The sequence below is a fragment of the Alexandromys fortis genome, unplaced genomic scaffold (assembly GCF_014885135.2).
Source record: "Alexandromys fortis isolate MF-2015 unplaced genomic scaffold, M_Fortis_MF-2015_v1.1 scaffold_72, whole genome shotgun sequence".
NCBI classification, from domain to species: domain Eukaryota; kingdom Metazoa; phylum Chordata; class Mammalia; order Rodentia; family Cricetidae; genus Alexandromys; species Alexandromys fortis.
The window spans coordinates 1,571,062-1,588,209 of record NW_026067969.1 but is presented as its reverse complement, the minus strand read 5'-3'; the positions used below and the strand labels follow the sequence as shown (position 1 = coordinate 1,588,209).

The following is a 17,148-nucleotide window of genomic DNA, read 5'->3' as shown; positions in this document are numbered from 1 at the left end:
GAATGTCAAATCAGCGAGCTGCAAATTCCCATTGAGATTTGTGGTAATGAAGCTCAGAATGTTCCCATGTCCGTCTGTCCCCAACCTCCCACAGGCTAGCTTTCTGCCTCAGTGGCTTCCACTATTGCTGATTTGAATAAGGTTTGGTGCTTTTTTGGGGGGGTTGGGGGGTGGGGGGAGGGGCAGCATTCAAGGCAAAGCTTCTCTGGGTACACTTGACTGCCCTGGAACTCACTCTGTAGACCAGGCTGACTCTAGCTCACAGAGATCTCTCTGCCTCTGCCTCCTGCTAGGATTAAAGGTGTGCACCACCACCGCCTTTGATGCTTTTTTGTGGACATTCTCTGGCCCTTTAAAAGGACTGAGGTAATCCTGAACATCCCAGGTTTGACCCAAGATGAACAACATCAAGTCTTGGGATGGGGGCAAAGTGCAGTGATGACCATTTACATTTAGACAGCCATTAGTTTACCCAGGGAATGTCAGTTAAACATTGAAGCCAGTGCAGATGAGGTGGGAAACTAGAAATGGGGCTCTGTAAATAACTGGGAGGCTCAACTGGCATGGTGACTCCTATTTGGATTCCCAGGATAATGGAGGCCAGCTTGGTGTCTACATACTGAGGTCCAGGCCAGTCAGGACTCTGCTGTGAGACCCTGTACGCTTTAGGCTGCAATGCTTTATCTCTGATCCGACCTCAAGCCTGCGCCCTACTCCCCAGCCTTCCTGGTTCTAGAATCTCTAGTGGCCAGACGGGCACTCCTTAGTAAAGAACACTTGTACTAGAGACACAGGTGCAGTGGCGACAGTAGCTTTCATTTAGGCTCTCCAAGTCTCACTGTTGGCAGTGCTCACAGAGCCAGCCGTCCTTACAGTGTCCACACCAACAATAACATGCACAGCACTCCGCAGCCTGCCCTCAAGGGCCCCGCAGGGACTCTACCGGAAGAGTCGGTATGTCCTGGGCAGGCGCCCATCTCTGCTGGACAGCGCTGCCTGGATATGCTCATAGGTGGGTAGGTCAGTCAAATCACCCAGGGCAGCCACAGCAGGCTTCCCACGGAGCATCTTGGAAGCAACTCTCTTGATATCTTCTGGCTTCACATTGCCTAAAACAGAGAGCAAGAGGCAGTGAAGAAAAGAGCAGAGTCTCCATCTTTATCCCGACTATGTGTGCATTCCACTCACAAAGGCAGGCCGAGGAGCCCTGACCTACACCATCTCCACAAGTGGGGGTGGAGGTGGGCACTGCCGAGGGATCCAGAAACTCAGCTACAGCTGGACCGACCAGGAGTGAGTCAGAGCAAAGTCAGAATAAATTTCCTTTAGGTGGGGAACTACAGTGGCTTAAAACTATTTTCTAGCTGAGTGCTGTGCACCTGTCATCCCAGCACGCAGGAGGGAGAGGCAAGAGGGTCAGGACTGGCATCAGCCTGGGCTTCATTAAGACCCTGTCTCAAATCCCCTGTGCAGCAGAAGAAACACCATTTCAAACACACAAAGGTGGCCAGGCAGGGTAAGGCATGCTCAGGCCAAGCTGAATGACCCAGAGTTTGAGGTCAATCTGAGATGTGAGTCTGTAAGACTTAAAAAAACAATCCAACAAGGGAGGGTATAGCCACCCCAAGAGGAGTCTCATGTTTAGACAGAATGGGTTGTCCTAAGTCCACTTTATTTTCCAGACCACATCCTCAAGTGCTACATTGTCAGCAGCCATGCACACACAGCCTGGCCTTCAAAGGGGTCCCAGCAATCCATCCTCCAGAACCACAACCAGGTCAGCTCATTTTTTTAGAGAAGATGAGGCCCCTCATGAGGGCAGAATAGGCACCTGTCCCACACCATGAGGACTCCAAGCCCAGGCAGATTATTTGAGGTGTCTTCGGGACAGGTGCCCCTACCTACAGTTCTGTACCAAGCTTCACACCCAGTTCCAGAAGACTGCAGACATGAGACATACTGCCAGAGCCACAGGGCAGAGCCTGCAATGAGCAGTGCCCAGCCAAGGACACTGCTCCACCACTAGCACCACCTAGTTCCCAGGGCTGAGGAGCCTAGCTGGTCCAGGATGGAGCTCAGAATAGAATCTGAGTTCTACCCAGGTTTTTCCTGCCACATTGCTGGGGAAGGCAAAGCTTGTGCTGTGGCAGACAGTGGACCCATCTGTCTATTTGCTCCAGGGCAGTCTTAAATAGCCCAACCCAGGCTTTTGTTTATACTCACGAATAAGTGCGCATAGCTCATGGGGCAACTTTCTTGAATGTGTAGCCAACACCTGTCTCCCCACATCCTCGAAGATCACAGGCCTGGACTCCAGGTTCATCATGAGCATCGACATCAGCTGCGTCTTGGCCCGCTCTAGTTCCACCTGAGGGCCAGACACCACCAGTCACCTACAGCTGGTTCATGCTGGCAAAGGGCTTGACCAGAACATGTCCCAGTAAAACGGTTCCATGTACCCAAAGACGGGCAGAGTGGAGATGCTGTTCCCAGTCTGGTTTCCAGTCTGGTACACCTCCTGAGTATTGGAGGAACTGTCCTGGGAAGGCCTTCAGCACACCCGAGACAGACACATGCCCAGTCTCTGGAACCACAGGAAAACAACATGCAATGGGGAAGCCACACTCAGCTACACAGGAAACCAGAGGATATTGATGAAACAAAGACTCTGGCTGCTCAGAATCCAGAGCACAGGACCCAGGCCACTAGCCCTTAGAGCTACTGAGGAGGCAGTAGAATAACAGCCGAGCCTCTAGCCAAGGGTGTACTTCAAAAAGGATCAGGACCACAAGGGGACAGACCGAGCTGAGTATGTCTGCCCTCGCTTGGGGGGTGGAACCCAGGGCCTTGAGCACACCTAGCAAGCTCTCTACCACGGAGCCATACCCCCAGACTTTGATTTGTTTTATATATTAGCTTAGGCTGGCCTTAAGCTCATAACCCTCTGCCTCCACTTCCCGAGAGCTGGGGTCGCAGGTATGTATTTGCTTTACCTCGTCGTGCCATGCTTTTGATTTTTAAGGGCATTTTAAGTTTTCAATAATGCTGCCTTTTTTCCTAAAAAAACCCAGTATATGGCATGTGATCACTGAAGAAAACGTGCATCATGCAGAAAGGGAAGGCAAAGTACATGCTCCAGCACATCTACTGCACCAGTGCTCTGCAAACCCGTAACCACTGAGAGGGACAGAGTGTTCTTAGGATAGAGCTCAGGAGACTGACTCCATAGTAGAATGGCCAGCCTGTGGCTCCTGCAGGTGTGTGAGTTAAGTGGCTCCCAGTGCAAGGGATGCTCCAGGCCTCACCAAATCCACTGTTCTGCCCATCAGGATAAACTCCTTTGTGATGATTTCCACCATTTCTCGAACCTGTAAAGGAGCATGAGACAAGGGTGAGCTGGAGCAGGGCCTGCTGACTTACTCCTGCCGCCACACCTAGAGCTGCGCTAGAGCTGCGCTACTGCTCTGGAGTGTAGACTGCAGTGGGACTAGAGCAGAGGGCTAAGAGCTGCACAGGCACGGGTGCTGCCTTTACCTGTCTTGGGTCTGCGCTGGCATGAATGCACAGGAGGCCTGTGTCTTCATAGCTGTGGTGGTAGGAGGTTGCATTGTACATCCAGTGGTGCCTGTGGGGGATATATTGTGTCCTGGTGACGGCGGCAGGATGGCTGGAAGGTGTCAGCACAGTCCGTGCATGAGCAGCAGTAGCCCAGCGGTACCTACCGATTGAGCACGTTAAGGTAGAGCCTGGAGAACATGCCTTTGCCAGGCCCTCCAGCAGAGAAGGAACCCCCTCCTCCCATCATCATATTCAGCACGGCAAAGGGGATGAAGTCCTCCTCCTGTGGAATGTAGAGTCACAGCAGTCAGTCACAGTGGCATGGCCCTACTGATGCACCTGGATCATACCTGGACTCACCAGGAAGGAACAGCTCTCTAGTCCCACCATGATGTGTGTGAGCTCAGGAATTGGGGTTGGACCAAGGCTGACATTGGACATGTCTCTCTCCACCTGTAACCAAGCAGACACATGTCAGCAAGACCAGCAAACCTTCCACTAAGCAAATAGACACCAGGTGACCTCAGCCCTGTCAACTCTGGCCTTGAACAAGGGATGTCCTCATGCTGTCAGTGCTGGACAGTACACTAAGGGGAATCACACACACCCATCAAAGCACATATCCGGAGAATATATGGCACGAGCCCTGCCCCCTTCCTGCTGAGTTACCTTGACAATCCCCCCAGTGTACTGTGCCACTGATCTGTCAACATCCACAGCTCCAGGAGCTCCCCAGGCAGGCTGAACTCCCAGGAGGTACTTTCTGGCACATTCTACCAGGTGCTCATGCTCCACTCCCACTCCAGCAAGCACCATGCGGTCGGGGGTGTAATAGTTCTTCAGGTAGGAATGCAGCACTTCTCGATCAATCTTCGCTATGTTTTCTGCAGGGCAAAACCGGTGCAGGCCCACTGTGTTCTCCCTAAAAGCAGCCTGCAACAGGGAAAAGGAGAATAAACAAAAGTAAGAAAACTTCAGGTCCCCTGAGGCAGGACTCCCCAACATGGTCTACTGCCCCATCTGTGATTAAAAAAAAAAAAAAAAAAAAAGCTGGGCATTATCTACGGTTTGCCCTCTTTTTTTGAGAGGTGGCACATGTCTATCTTAGCACTCACTAAACCTGAACAGTATAGCAGCTGTCTCAGAATACTAAGGAGCTAAGCCTGTTCTATAAGCCTCGCCACCTGCAAGGCCAACAGCAGGGAGAGGCACATGCGGACTCCTATTTTACTTCATGAATCATCTCGGTGAGCAGTGGCTCTGGGTCAGGTCTCATGTTCAGGTCCTCAAGTTCAAACTGGACAGCCATCCTCGTCATCTCAATTTCTTCATCTGCAATAATCCAAACAAAGGTTTGGTCTGAACCAACAAGGCAGAAGGCAGCACTAAGCCCGAGCAGCTGAGCCTGGTAGGTGCTATTATCAGTTCTTAGGGGAAGCCTCAGAGCACCTGCGTTTAAAGGGAGCGTTTAGGAACGTGCAGATGAATAGTAGAGACCCCGGTCTCTTGTCTTGTTCTGTTCTGAAGTCCCTTGGACTTGCTCCAAGCTCAGCTGCCTCACCTGCTGTCTGTTCCAAAACACACACCTGGGGTGACACAAGGTGGATGTGATGGCACTTAGAAAACAGACACCAACTGAGTCAGGCTCTATGACATGAGGCCAGGCTGCTGTAAAACTCAGCAAAGGGTAGCTGCTACAGACCAGCAGCTGTTCCCTCTGGGATCCTAACAGGAATCTCTAGGTCCAACCATTTGCAAGGCCAGGGAACAATGGAGACCATGCCAGGGAAACTTGTGTAGGCATGGATGACATTAGGTGTTTACACACAGGATGAAAGGCATTCTGAAACAGAATTTCAGCAAACCCTTTAGTGTTTTTAGAGAGATGCCCCCTCTAACTACCCAGTCACAAAGCCACACCTGTCAGGCAGGGGTGCAGAACCACGTCAGCCAACAGGCCCACCACAGTGTCCAAGCCTTTGCTGTCTGCAGACACAGCATACATGGTGGTGTCTCTGGAAGGAAATAAGCCACAATGGAAGGTGCTAGGTTTAGATCAGAGGAGCCACCAATGCCCACAGTGAGGCTTTCCAAAGATACAACAGACCAGATTGAGTTGACTCCCCTCTCTCCATAGACGAAGTCTCTCCAGCTAAATAACTAGCTGGTAGAGCTAGACTACCCTCAGACAGCTGTCAGGGGCCTGCTTGTCTCGTTTAGCATCCCTCACAGGTCAAGGCCTGGACAAGTTCCCAGGATGGCAGGGAAGGAAGAAACAAGCACGCTATGCTCTCTGTCCCCCGCACTCCATCAGGCCGGCTGCTAATCTCTGCAGCCTCTCTGATTCAAGGGACTCCCAGAGTATGGCCAAGGATGAAGAGGACAGCTCCACATGGACACACAATACCTTGAGGTCTGGCAGTCACAGATACCGCCATGTTTTTCCAGGGTAAGCAGAATTTCATCTTTGCTGTCAAATCGAGCAGTAGACTATAAAAATAAGAAAAGCTTAAGTAAGCAATCCAAAACCCAGGAAATACTAAGGAAAGTTTACTTTTGCTTTCAAACACACAAAATTATATATATGTCTCTAACGATTTAGCATCAATAGAACCATTAACTAATACAAGTTCTAAATAGAGAAAAAATTAAGTCATAAAAATTACAAATTAGAAACTGACCGAAAATGCCAATTTTTCCAAAAAATGGGCAATTCCACTAAGATACTTCGCTTCATATCGTGATCCTGAATTAATAAGAACTGGTAATAAGAAGAAAATTGAAGGGTTATGTCAGATAGTCAAAACATATTTAATCAACAGAAAGCTTTCAAAACCATGGTTGTAACTTGGCCAGTCATTACTACGTGGGGGCAATGAATACATCTGCTATCCTAGGTGATGGTCTTACACACACACACGTTAATGTATATCTATACATGATAGAAACTTCTAAAATTACAGAAAAGTAAAATGGGGAGGGCGAGGAATACCCTACACACCACCTCCAAACATGCCATCATTCACATCTTGGATAAGCTTTCAAGATTTACAAGATTCCCCTGTGAGTAGTCCATGATGGACATGCTAATTGCAGCTGTCAAACCGAGAGCCCACCTTGAACAGGCCAACAGAACTTACTTCCTACGGTACAGAATTGTCCAAACTTATTTTGAGATGCCACACGAAGCCCATTGTCCAGCGTGGTAATTTTGGTTTCAAACTTTTCCTGTCCATCAACTGTAGCAAAGACAGGCTTGGGCACTCCAGGTAAAGGAGAAGAGAGGGGGATGTTGGGGTATGGGGCACCACTGCTGAACTGTCTGTGTGCAGGAGGTCCAAACCTACAACAGAGCAAGCAGCCAGTTACATGCACTAGTGGTGACCACTCATGTGCACCACATGTGTGTGCATGCGAAGTCTTCAGTGGAATTTATTCCACGGTCCTCAACAGAATGTGTAAAGCGATAGAGATCCAGGTTCTGCCATAGGATCTCAGGCACGCTGGTTCAGGCCTTTGGATCCTTTTTAACAGAAAAATAATTATTTATTCTTATTTTATGTGTTTGAGTGTTTGCCTGCACGTATGTATGTGCATCACGCGCATGCCTGGTGTCCAAGGAGGTCAGAAGAGAGCGCTGGGTCCCCTGAAGTGGCAATATGAATGCTGTTAGCCACCATGTGGTTGCCGGGAACCAAACCCGGAGGAAGCAATCGGTGATTAGCGGCTGAGCCGCCTCTCCAGCCCCAGATCTTTGAGTCTTCATTGCCCATTCTGGACAGCAGGCTGTGTGAGAAACCATTTGCCGCATATAAGGCCCAGGGCGAGCCCTGCCCTTCGGAGCTCTGTCTTGGGGTCTGGAAGACCCCAGCCGGCAGACTACCAACCCCTCCAAGCAGCTTCCAGTCCCGGGCTCATTCTTCAGGCCCAACGCTCAGAGCTCTGCTCCAGGACCCATACTCCTTTTCAGTTCTCTAGGGTGCCTGACCCCCCCCCCCCCCCCCCCCCCCCCCCCCCCCCCCCCCCCCCCCCCCCCCCCCCCCCCCGAGTTCCCACTTCTTCGCGCCGAGTCACGCCTCGGTTTACCTGGGCCGCGCGCACCGAGCCGCAGAGCCCCGAAGCAGCCGCGCAGCCGCCCATACAGCCGTCGCCATCGCGCCGCCGCGCTTCTGCGGTCACTTCCGCTTCCTGCCCCGCCCCGCGGCGTTCGGCGCTGGCTTCCGGCCGGCCGTGCCGGGTCGGGCATAAGCTGGCAGCGGCGCGGTGGGCCATGGGGTCGCGGCCGGGTTAGGGCGCGGCGATGTCGGGCTACGCGCGGCGGCCGGGCGCGCCCCCACTATCGAGGACGCGGAGCCTCGTGGTTCCTGACGGTGAGCGGCGCGCGACTGGGGCCGGGCCGGGGGGCGCGGGCGGAGGCGGCCCGCGGTGAAGCCGCTCTCGTTGTCGCTTACAGCTCCTGCGTTCTATGAGCGCCGGTCTTGTCTCCCCCAGCTAGACTGTGAGCGCCCCCATGGCGGGGACCTGCACCCCCACCTCTTCGGCTTTCGGCCGACGTTTATGTGCTATGTACCCAGCCCGGTGCTGGCTCCGGTAGGAGACACAGGTGAGAGTCGGGGCGCCGACCGCAGTGCGGAGCCGGGCAGCGCGGGGAACCCTCCCCACAGCCCGCCCCAAGGCAGGAAGGTCAGTGTCCGGTGGAGTTCGGAGACCACTTCAGCCCACCGGACTGGGAGAGGCCAGGGGCTGGACCTAGTGAGCGCGCAGGAGTGTGTAGTGTACTGCGCCCAGTTTTAGGAGACGTTCTCCTATTCCCAGACCAGTCAGTGGGAATCAGGCGGTCTGCGGTCTTCACCTCCCTGGACAAATGCTGCAGTCATAAGGCTTGCTGTGATTACGGTGAGCTGACAATGTCTCTTTGCAGATTTTGGCTATGGAAAGGGGAAATGTACTAAGCAAAGTCCGACGGGAGCCCATGAGACGCGCTTTGGAGGTAGAGTAGCTTAGTGATTCTTCTTGTCCTCTTCCTCAGACACGATGCCAGGCAGTGCTCTGGCCGTGAACAGTCAGAATGACAGGGTTTAATGGGTGTGCCTGGAGCCCTAGAAACCGAAGGATTGGAGACTAGGTGTGAGGGCAAAATGACCTAAGATGTCAAGAGGTGCCTGGGAGGTGGAGAGTATCATCAAAGGGACACAAGTCACAGGAGCCCCCTTTACAGGGGCTGGCACCTGGAAGAGACAGACCCACATAAGTAACTGGAGTGTGGTAGGTGTGGAAGGAGGTAGAGGCTAGTCAACTAGGTAATCCAGAGAAAAGGTCAGAAGAAGGGATGACGGAGCAGTTCTGGGCACTGTGGCATCACTGGAGCTGTGACGCTCCTACAGGAGTACCCTTTAGCCCAAACTGAGCGTGTGAAGTCAAGTCAGCCTTAACCATCTGGAAGATTCCCTGGGCAGCTTCAGTGTTAGACCAGTTGCCTGAGTGTGTGTGGGACCCTGGATTTGATCTTTGGTACAGCATTTTTTTTTTTTCAAGGTAACAAGGGATATCTGGGGGAGACCCAAGTTCTCTACTCGCTTTGGGTCTCTTTTTTGTCCTATGGCATTCTTTGAATCCCAGTTGAAATACGATGGTAACATAAGATGTGGTTGGCTCCTTTAACAGTCATTGTGGTGTCCATCATTTCAGGTGACAAACTTGAAGACCTTGAAGAAGCCAATCCGTTTTCCTTTAAAGAGTTTCTGAAAACCAAGAACCTCAGCCTGTCAAAAGAAGACACAACCAACAGTCGAGTTTACCCGAAGGTACATCTGGGAAGCTGTCGGTGGCTGCCTTAGACAGCGTCTCTTCTAACGCACAGCTTTGGAGACAGACATTTGAGTGTGGGGAACAAAGCAGGACAGCTGATGGAGAAGCGGGNGGCGGGGGCGGCGGGGGGGGGGGGGGGGGGGGGGGGGGGGGGGGGGGGGGGGGGGGGGAAGCAGCTGCTTGGCCCCTTTGGTAGATGAACTAGGCCTTCTTTGTGCAAGCTGAGCAGAAAGAAGGCCGAGCATCGGCTCGCAGGTCTCAGTGTTTGTCTCCACTGTTTTTAGGAAGCCTCGAGGCACCCCTTGGGACTAGACCACAGCTCCCCTGCCTCCCAGCCCATGGGGTATGGCCTGGAATATCAGCAGCCATTTTTTCAAGACCCAACAAGAGCCAGCAACCTGGAGGAGGAGGAGGAAGAAGATGGATGGAATGGCACCTACTTGCCGTCCGCCGTGGAGCAGACTCATTCCTCTAGGGCCACAGAGAATTCCTCGCCCTGTGGCACCTACCTGTCCTTTTTTTCCAACACATCAGAGCTGGCAGGTCCTGACTCTTTGCCCCCATGGACACTGAGTGACACCGACTCAAGGATCTCTCCAACATCTCCAGCTGGGAGTCCTAATGCAGACTTTACAGCTCTCGGAGAGTCGCTGGGAGACAGACACCTGCGGACGCTGCAGATAAGCTATGAAGCGGTGAGTGAGGGCTGGGCGGCACCAGACAGAGCTGGGCAGTGTTCTAGAGGAAGAGTGCGGTCCTCCTCTTCTTGGGCAGCCTGGGCTTAATGCCAGAGACAAGACAATTGGTCATGTAGTATCCTGCTGTAGAATTTCCCCTAGAGAGGGGCCTAGAGATGTAGTTCAGTAGTAGCGTGTTTTTCCAACACTTGAGAGGTCCTGGGTCCTGAAAACTAAGAGAGAAAATGGGAGTTCTCCGTGGAGCACTCTCCCCTTTGTTGGCTCTGACTGTGCTGTTAGTGTAGCAGACTGAGGAGTACTGTGGTGAGTGGAGTCGGGCAAGCATGAGCTAGAATAAATGAATGGAAATGTTGGCCTGGGGATATCCTGCTGAGTGTCCTATGTGAAGGAAGGTTTTAAAACCAATCACCTGGAGACATTCAAGTCTGTTGCCACGGTCATCTAAGGGCCGGAAGGTGGTTCCATTGACCTAGGGTGTTTTAAGTTCTGGAGCTGGGTGTGGTAATGCACAGCTGTCCTTCCAACACTTGGAAAGTGAGGGCAGAAGGAACAAGAGTTCACGGCCATCCTTGGTCATGTAGGAACAAATTAGAGTGCAACCTGGTTACGGGAGATGCTGCCTCAAAAAGATACTTCATGAGCAAGTGAGATGTGTCTCCACACTCAGCCCTGCCTCAAATGCATAAGGCTCTGGGTTCCACCTGCAGACTGCCCAAAGAGAATATTCTAGAACAGAAGTATGCTCCACAGTAGCAAGGGTGTCTAATGAGGATTTTTTTCTCTCTCTACAGCTGAAAGATGAAAATTCTAAGCTCAGAAGAAAGCTAAGTGAGGTTCAGAGCTTCTCTGAAACTCAAACAGACATGTATGTAAACTCGTAGTTAGGCATCACCTTACAGACCTTCTCTACCATTCACAGAACTTGGTTCCAAGGGATGAGGTGCCTAGCCGCTTGTCTTCCATATCCCTTAAAGCAGCAAACAAACGTCTCATGTTCTGTTTTAGTCTTTTTAAGCACCAGACACAAGTCAGCTGAACTTTGCCTTGGTTGGCAGAGCTTGAGGAAATGGTATTTGTGCCTTCCACTGGGAGTATGAAACAGCAGTGGCTGGAGGTCCTTGCCGCCTTGTGGCTGCCTGAGGCAGCTGCTCCGTCCATGGGGCTAGTGGGTTTCTCCAGTTAATCAGTCTAAAGTGCTATTGGAAGCATCCTTGACAGTGGCCTGGAGAACTCAATTCAGTGTTTCCTTTACTGAGGGTGAGGACGCTTGAACGAAAGTTGGAAGCGAAGATGATCAAGGAGGAGAGTGACTTCCATGACCTGGAGTCAGTGGTCCAGCAAGTCGAACAGAACCTCGAACTGATGACCGTACGGAGGGGGCTCTGCTCTGGGGTAGTGGGCAGGGGACAAGAAGCTGCTGAGACGGCACTTGCTGCTGTTGCCAGAGTCCACAGCTGGACCCTGAGTCTCTCACCATGCTGAGTATGTGTTCTGTGGTAGGCCAACATTCCCTGATACTATAAACAGGCTGTGTCTTTGAGTAGGTGGGCCCCAATGCTGTTGGTGAGCCGAGGTAGAGCCCAGGTCCTAAGGGATGGGTATCCATGGGCAGAGTGGCCAGGAAGGGAGGTTCTAGCTCACTGCTGTCTGTTGCTCTAAGTGTCCTATACTGATACAGCCTTAGTGATGTGTGTTGTTTATTTTGGGGGTCCACAGAAACGAGCTGTAAAAGCAGAAAATCATGTCTTGAAGCTGAAACAGGAAGTAAGTTTGCTCCAGGTAAGTGAAAAGAAGGATTTCACTGTTTGCTCCTTCCTTTGTAAAGTCCCAGAGATGTGAGTTCAGGGAAGAAACAAAACGTGCCCCAGGCATGGTGCTGTTTGCTTATAATCCCAGCATTCAGGAGGCTGAGGCAAAAGAATAGTCAGACGTTTATGACCAGCATGGGCTACAGGGCAAGAAGTGCCAGTTGTGAGTAGATCAGGGCCAGGCTCAGCACCATGTGCAAGTCTGTGCCTCTTGGGTGTGATGCAGTTTGCCACTGGGTTGCTTGTGACACTAATTCCTCACCCTCTTTGTAGACGCAGCTCTCCAACTTCAAGCGAGAGAATGAAGCCTTGCGGTCAGGCCAGGGTGCCAGCTTGGCAGTTGTGAAGCAGAACACCGATGTGGCCTTGCAGAACCTCCATGTTGTCATGAACAGTGCACATGCATCCATAAAGTGAGTCCCTGGATAGCCTGGCTCTACAGTCTGACTAGACCAGGAAAGGAAATGTGTTGAGTGGTCTGGCTACCCTTCTAGCTCACACTATACACAGTCAAGCACGGTTATTCTCTTCTTTTTGCGATGGGGTCTCACCACGTAGCTCTGACTGTTCTGGAACTACGTAGATCAGGCTGGCTTTGAACTCACAGAGATCCGCCTGCCGTGCTAGGCCAGGATTAAAGGCGTGCACCACCATGCCTGGCTTGTTTTTTGAGACAAAGTCTCACTATATAGCCCTGGCGGCTCTGGAACTGTGTATAGACCAGGCTGGCCTCACATTCACAGAGATCCCCTGCTTCTATCTCTCAAGTTATAGGATTAAAAGTATACATTATCATGCTTAGTTTAGGATTTTGTTTTGCTTTGTTTTGCTTTTTCGAGCCAGGGTTTCTCTGTGTAGCCCTGACTGGCCTGGAACTCTGAAGACTAGGCTGACCCTCAAACTCATTCTCCTGCCTCTGCCTCCCAAGTGCTAAGATTAAAGGCGTGGGCCACCACCTGCCAGGCAGGATTTTTTTTTTTAATTTCTTTAAAAAAAATTTTTTTTATTTATTTGTTTGTTTTGGTCTTTCAAGACAGGGTTTTCCCTGTGTAGCTTTGGAGCCTGTCCTGGACTTGCTTTGTAGACCAGGCTGGTCTTGAACTCACAGAGATTCGCCTGCCTCTGCCTACCGAGTGCTAGATTAAAGGTGTATGCCACCACTACTCGTCCAAAATTTATTTTTATTTCATGTACATTTGTGTTTTGCCTGCATGCATGTCTGTGTAAAGGTGTCAGATTCCCTGAAACTGGAGTTACTGTCATGTCAGTATTAGGAATTGAACCTTGATTCTCTGGAAGAGCAGCCAATGCTCCTAACCACTGATCCATCTCTCCAGCCCCCAATTTTTATTTATAATCTGTCCCAGAGAACCTCCTCACCTGGAAGATGTAGGTAGATGATACCACAGCTCGAATCTAGCTCTCTTACCTACAGAGCCCGCAGCTCTGAATAAAGGGGATGATGTAACTTCCCCCTTGTCCAGAAGACTGCCACAGTGAGCATACTGTGCACCGGTCAGTTGTTGGTGAGGCTGCAGCCTGCCAAGCCTGTCGAAATGTATTTCATTATCTGACATTCTTCACACGAGAGCATAGCAGTCCTGCTTGTGGTTCCCCTCATGACTAGGAATGTAGCTCCCAGTGAATGCTGCCCACATCGAGAGCACTGCACCACCACCTTGGCCTAGACAAAGACCAAAACTCAGAATCAGTTTCTGCTGAACTCTCTGATCTCCAGCCTGCCATCTATACCTGTCGTCTTTCCCTGAGCTCTGCTGCTAGACCCAGGGTCGCTGGCCAATGCACAGGCATGTAGGCCTGAGGACAAGCACACAAAGTCCAGTGTGCCAAACCTTGGTTGAGTAGAGGAACTTTCTCTCTGGGCTGGGACCCTTGCCTTTTTTTGTGTTGCTGGCTGCTTATGCACAGCTGGAATAATGGCCCTGGTATCCGTCTGTTTCAGGCAGCTGGTGTCTGGAGCAGAGACACTGAACCTTGTTGCTGAAATCCTTAAGTCCATCGACAGAATTACTGAAGTTAAAGATGAGGCAGACTCTTGAGAACCACTAGCTACCACCAGCTCGCACCACCTCTGCACCTGTGCCACCACATCTTCCAAACGTGCCCCTAACTATGCAGTCTTCCGCAAAGCATTTCCTGGCCTAAGCAGTGTTGCTGGCCCCCTGCAGTGTGGGCTCCTCTCCAGCTTTGCACTGACGGTTTACCTGCAGTCCTTTGGGGAAAGTCCCACTGTCGATAGACTCACAGATTTACTGGAAGGCATTTTTATAAAATCCAGCAGTTTTTAGAAACCACTAAAGCTGAAATCACTTTCATAAGAAGCCTCTTCCACTATCCTCTTGAATTTACCTGTAGGATAAACTTGGGCTCAACCTCAACTTTGATAAGCCGAACACTAAGTGAGCCCATGTGGAAGTGAGCCTATATAGGGATTCACGCCCTTTTTCTGTCACTTAGTACCTCACTAGCTGATGGTCAACGTTGTGGTCTCCACAGGGTGGCTCCTGCAGTCAACCTCAGTAAGGCAGCACCAATTGATACTGCCCTCCCACCAGGACCATAGTACCAACCAAGGTCACAGATACTCCACATTGCAAATCTTTGTAAACTCACCGCCGGTGAGCCTTCACCCTTAGAAAGCCATCTGGGGCTGTCAGTTCTGATTCATGTTATGTGTCAATGAGCCTTTTGCATAATGCAGTTCAGACTGAAACTTAAAGGACCCACACACACATCCTGGGGAGTCAGCACCAGGTCTCTGGGCTCTCTGATAGTTCAAGGACAAGCAAGGCATGATCGGCACCCTGTGCTGTACTGAGGGGTGGGGGCTTGGGGACCATTTTCCTATAGATTTTTTTAAAATTTTCTTTTCCCCTTTTTGAGATCGACAGCTTTCTTGTCTTAAATAAATCCTGAAGCTCATTTGTACTGTCTTGTCATTCTGGCTTTGTCAGGGATTCATGCTTGAGAGCTACCCTGCTCTTTTAACCTCAATGTCTGCATCTTTAGAGGACGTTTTTGTCATTGCCTGCCCACTGTCAAGATCCCCAGGCTCTTGAACCTTGGAGTCAGGGCACATAGCAGAAATCACTACATTGTCAGTATGATGGGTGAGCCACATCCTTGCTGCAATTTTGAGGCTGGGTGAATGGAAGCCTAACATCAGATATCTTGAAACTACTGGGCCCTTTAACTTAGCTACCAAGAACCCCCACTGTTGTCTGGCTCAGAGCAGACCCAAAGTGGAGGGACACATAGGGAGACTGGGCTAGTGCTCCCTTTGCCCCCTTTGCCTGCAGAGTTGCCATCTAGAGCATTCCTTCAGCATGCCCCCACCACTGTGAGTGAGATGGGGCTGCACAGCTCTTTGTGCGCTTCCCTTGGTTTATGCGCCAAGTGTCCGTGGAGCAAAGGCAAACGGCTCTAAAGTGACAAGTACGATATTTGCCTGACAGTTTTTGGGTTGGTTTTTTTTGTTTTTTTTTTTTTTTTTTTTTTTTTGTTTTGTTTTCGAGACAGGGTTTCTCTGTGGCTTTGGAGCCTGTCCTGGAACTAGCTCTGTAGACCAGGCTGGTCTCGAACTCCCAGAGATCCTCCTGCCTCTGCCTCCCGAGTGCTGGGATTAAAGGCATGCGCCACCATCACCTGGCTTTGCCTGACAGTTTATACCAGACTTTCCCCACACCAACAGGTCCTTGTACAGGAAAGATTAAATACCAGGCACCTGCAGGTCTGCTTCAGAGCCCCAGACTCACCCTGACCAATCCCAACTCTGGGCCAGACTTTTTTTAGTTGAGACAGGATCTATATAGTCCGGGAATTTTTTGCGTAGACCAGGCTGGACTTGAACTCACAGAGATCTGCCTCCTAAGTGCTGACCATCTCGTGCCTCAAACCATTACCCTGCCCCTGCCACTCACACGCATTATTAGACACGAGGAAGACCCCCAACTCCTCTATCCAGCCCTGTAGATTTGCTGGCGTCTAAGACAGGTCAGGCAAATGTTCCTCAGTGAATGAATGTTCACTTCAGGTGGTCCCGGGTTGTGGGCTCCAAAGTCGCCAAATGTGTAACAGTACTTAGCTACCTCCTCACTGGCCGTTCACCCAAACCCAGGACACCAAGGGACGAACAATGGAACTCCCAGGAAACTTCGAAGAAGCTGAGCCTCTCGCTAGGACCCCGTCCCAGCATGCTCTGCGCCATGCCCGGGGCGGGACTTCCGGTACGAGCCTGCTGAATTTTGGGCCCGCTAGAAGCGTGATATGCGTGTGGTCGCCTGGGCGACCGAACAGGCTGTGGAGTGTGTAGAGCGGCCTAACAGGTGAGGACGGGCGGGCTGCAGCTAGCCGGCGTTGTGTCCTGGAGGGGCGGAGCAAGCAGCGTGGGGAATCCGAGGCCCGGTGTGGCCACTACCTTGCCGGAGCGGAAAGCCCGCATCCCGAGCTCAGCCGAGGTCCAGCAGCTGGTGAGACGCAGCAGGTTTGCACAGTGCTGCGCTTCCAGCCGCTGCTCTTCCCGGTAGTGCGCCGCAGCCCCAGGGATCAAGCGTGGCTAATCGAATCCAGCCACGAAGGGTGCCTGGGCCTTCAACTGCCTAGCCCGGAATCGGGTTATGCCCTTAGAAGGGTCAGGCAGAAAGGCGCCTCTGATGTCAGTGAAGGCTTGAACATGTGACCTTTTCTTCATTCACAGCACGAGGGGGGTGGGAGATGGAATTTCTGTCGCCTCACGTTGCCTTTTCGTTGGAGGTCAGGGGTCCAGTGGCAATGGTTATTGCTAGGTCTGTAGATCTGGCTGCTTCTAACCAAACTTGGTTGAAGTAAGGAGTTTGGTTGAAGTAAGGCTCAGGAATGACATCGCTGAAGGGATTGCTTTGTTTTGATGCAATCAGGCAAAGCTGCTGCCAACACCTCGGTAGTAAAAGGTCAAGCCGAGCAGAATGTTTCTCTTCATTTCTGAATATGAGTGTGAACTTGTGTTTGTTTGTTTTTGTGACATGATTTCACTAATAGCCTGAAACTCAGAGATCCATCTGTCTGTTCTCCCAAAGGCTAGAATTAAAAATGTGTGCAGCAGGGTGGTGGTGGTACAAGCCTTTAATCCCAGCACCTGGGAGACAGGGAGACAGAGGCAGGCGGATCTCTGAGGTCGAGACCAGTCAGGGTTGCACAGGGAAACCCTGTCTCCAAAAACAAAGAGAGAGAGAGAGAGAGAGAGAGAGAGAGAGAGAGAGAGAGAGAGAGAGAGAGAG

The 17,148-nt window shown here is 51.4% G+C and overlaps 3 protein-coding genes across 8 annotated transcripts in view; 2 read left to right on the top strand and 1 right to left on the bottom strand.

Moving 5' to 3' along the window:
• Positions 1 to 163: 163 nt before the first annotated feature.
• On the bottom strand, positions 164 to 7,761 carry Pmpca (peptidase, mitochondrial processing subunit alpha). Of its 2 annotated transcripts, XM_050155114.1 has the most exons (13): positions 7,645 to 7,761; positions 6,699 to 6,901; positions 6,240 to 6,319; positions 5,966 to 6,048; positions 5,479 to 5,573; positions 4,790 to 4,890; positions 4,228 to 4,491; positions 3,919 to 4,011; positions 3,723 to 3,841; positions 3,535 to 3,625; positions 3,306 to 3,368; positions 2,224 to 2,368; positions 164 to 1,109 (listed from the first exon to the last, which is right to left on the bottom strand). In XM_050155114.1, exons 1-13 carry the CDS (start codon positions 7,710 to 7,712, stop codon positions 940 to 942), a joined length of 1,575 nt encoding a protein of 524 aa, XP_050011071.1. In that variant the 5' UTR covers positions 7,713 to 7,761; the 3' UTR covers positions 164 to 939. The 2 variants fall into 2 exon arrangements, with proteins under 2 accessions (XP_050011071.1, XP_050011074.1); XM_050155117.1 differs by lacking the exons at positions 6,699 to 6,901; positions 7,645 to 7,761 and having other exon boundaries at positions 5,479 to 5,571; positions 6,240 to 6,295.
• Entr1 (endosome associated trafficking regulator 1) lies at positions 7,759 to 14,815 on the top strand. Of its 5 annotated transcripts, none has more exons than XM_050155119.1 (10): positions 7,759 to 7,928; positions 8,012 to 8,161; positions 8,480 to 8,548; positions 9,247 to 9,362; positions 9,651 to 10,061; positions 10,856 to 10,929; positions 11,321 to 11,432; positions 11,781 to 11,843; positions 12,146 to 12,285; positions 13,836 to 14,815. In XM_050155119.1, exons 1-10 carry the CDS (start codon positions 7,859 to 7,861, stop codon positions 13,930 to 13,932), a joined length of 1,302 nt encoding a protein of 433 aa, XP_050011076.1. In that variant the 5' UTR covers positions 7,759 to 7,858; the 3' UTR covers positions 13,933 to 14,815. The 5 variants fall into 5 exon arrangements, 4 of the variants coding, with proteins under 4 accessions (XP_050011076.1, XP_050011075.1, XP_050011077.1 ...); XM_050155118.1 differs by lacking the exon at positions 8,480 to 8,548 and adding an exon at positions 8,374 to 8,454; XR_007594126.1 differs by lacking the exons at positions 8,480 to 8,548; positions 13,836 to 14,815 and adding an exon at positions 8,374 to 8,454 and having other exon boundaries at positions 11,321 to 11,546; positions 12,146 to 12,225.
• Positions 14,816 to 16,091: 1,276 nt separating this feature from the next.
• Positions 16,092 to 17,148, top strand: part of Snapc4 (small nuclear RNA activating complex polypeptide 4) — a 19,907-nt gene continuing 18,850 nt past the window's right edge. The window contains exon 1 of the mRNA XM_050155100.1: positions 16,092 to 16,218. Coding sequence (XP_050011057.1) covers positions 16,160 to 16,218 — 59 coding nt within the window. The 5' untranslated portion in view covers positions 16,092 to 16,159. The remainder of the gene's footprint in view (positions 16,219 to 17,148) is intronic.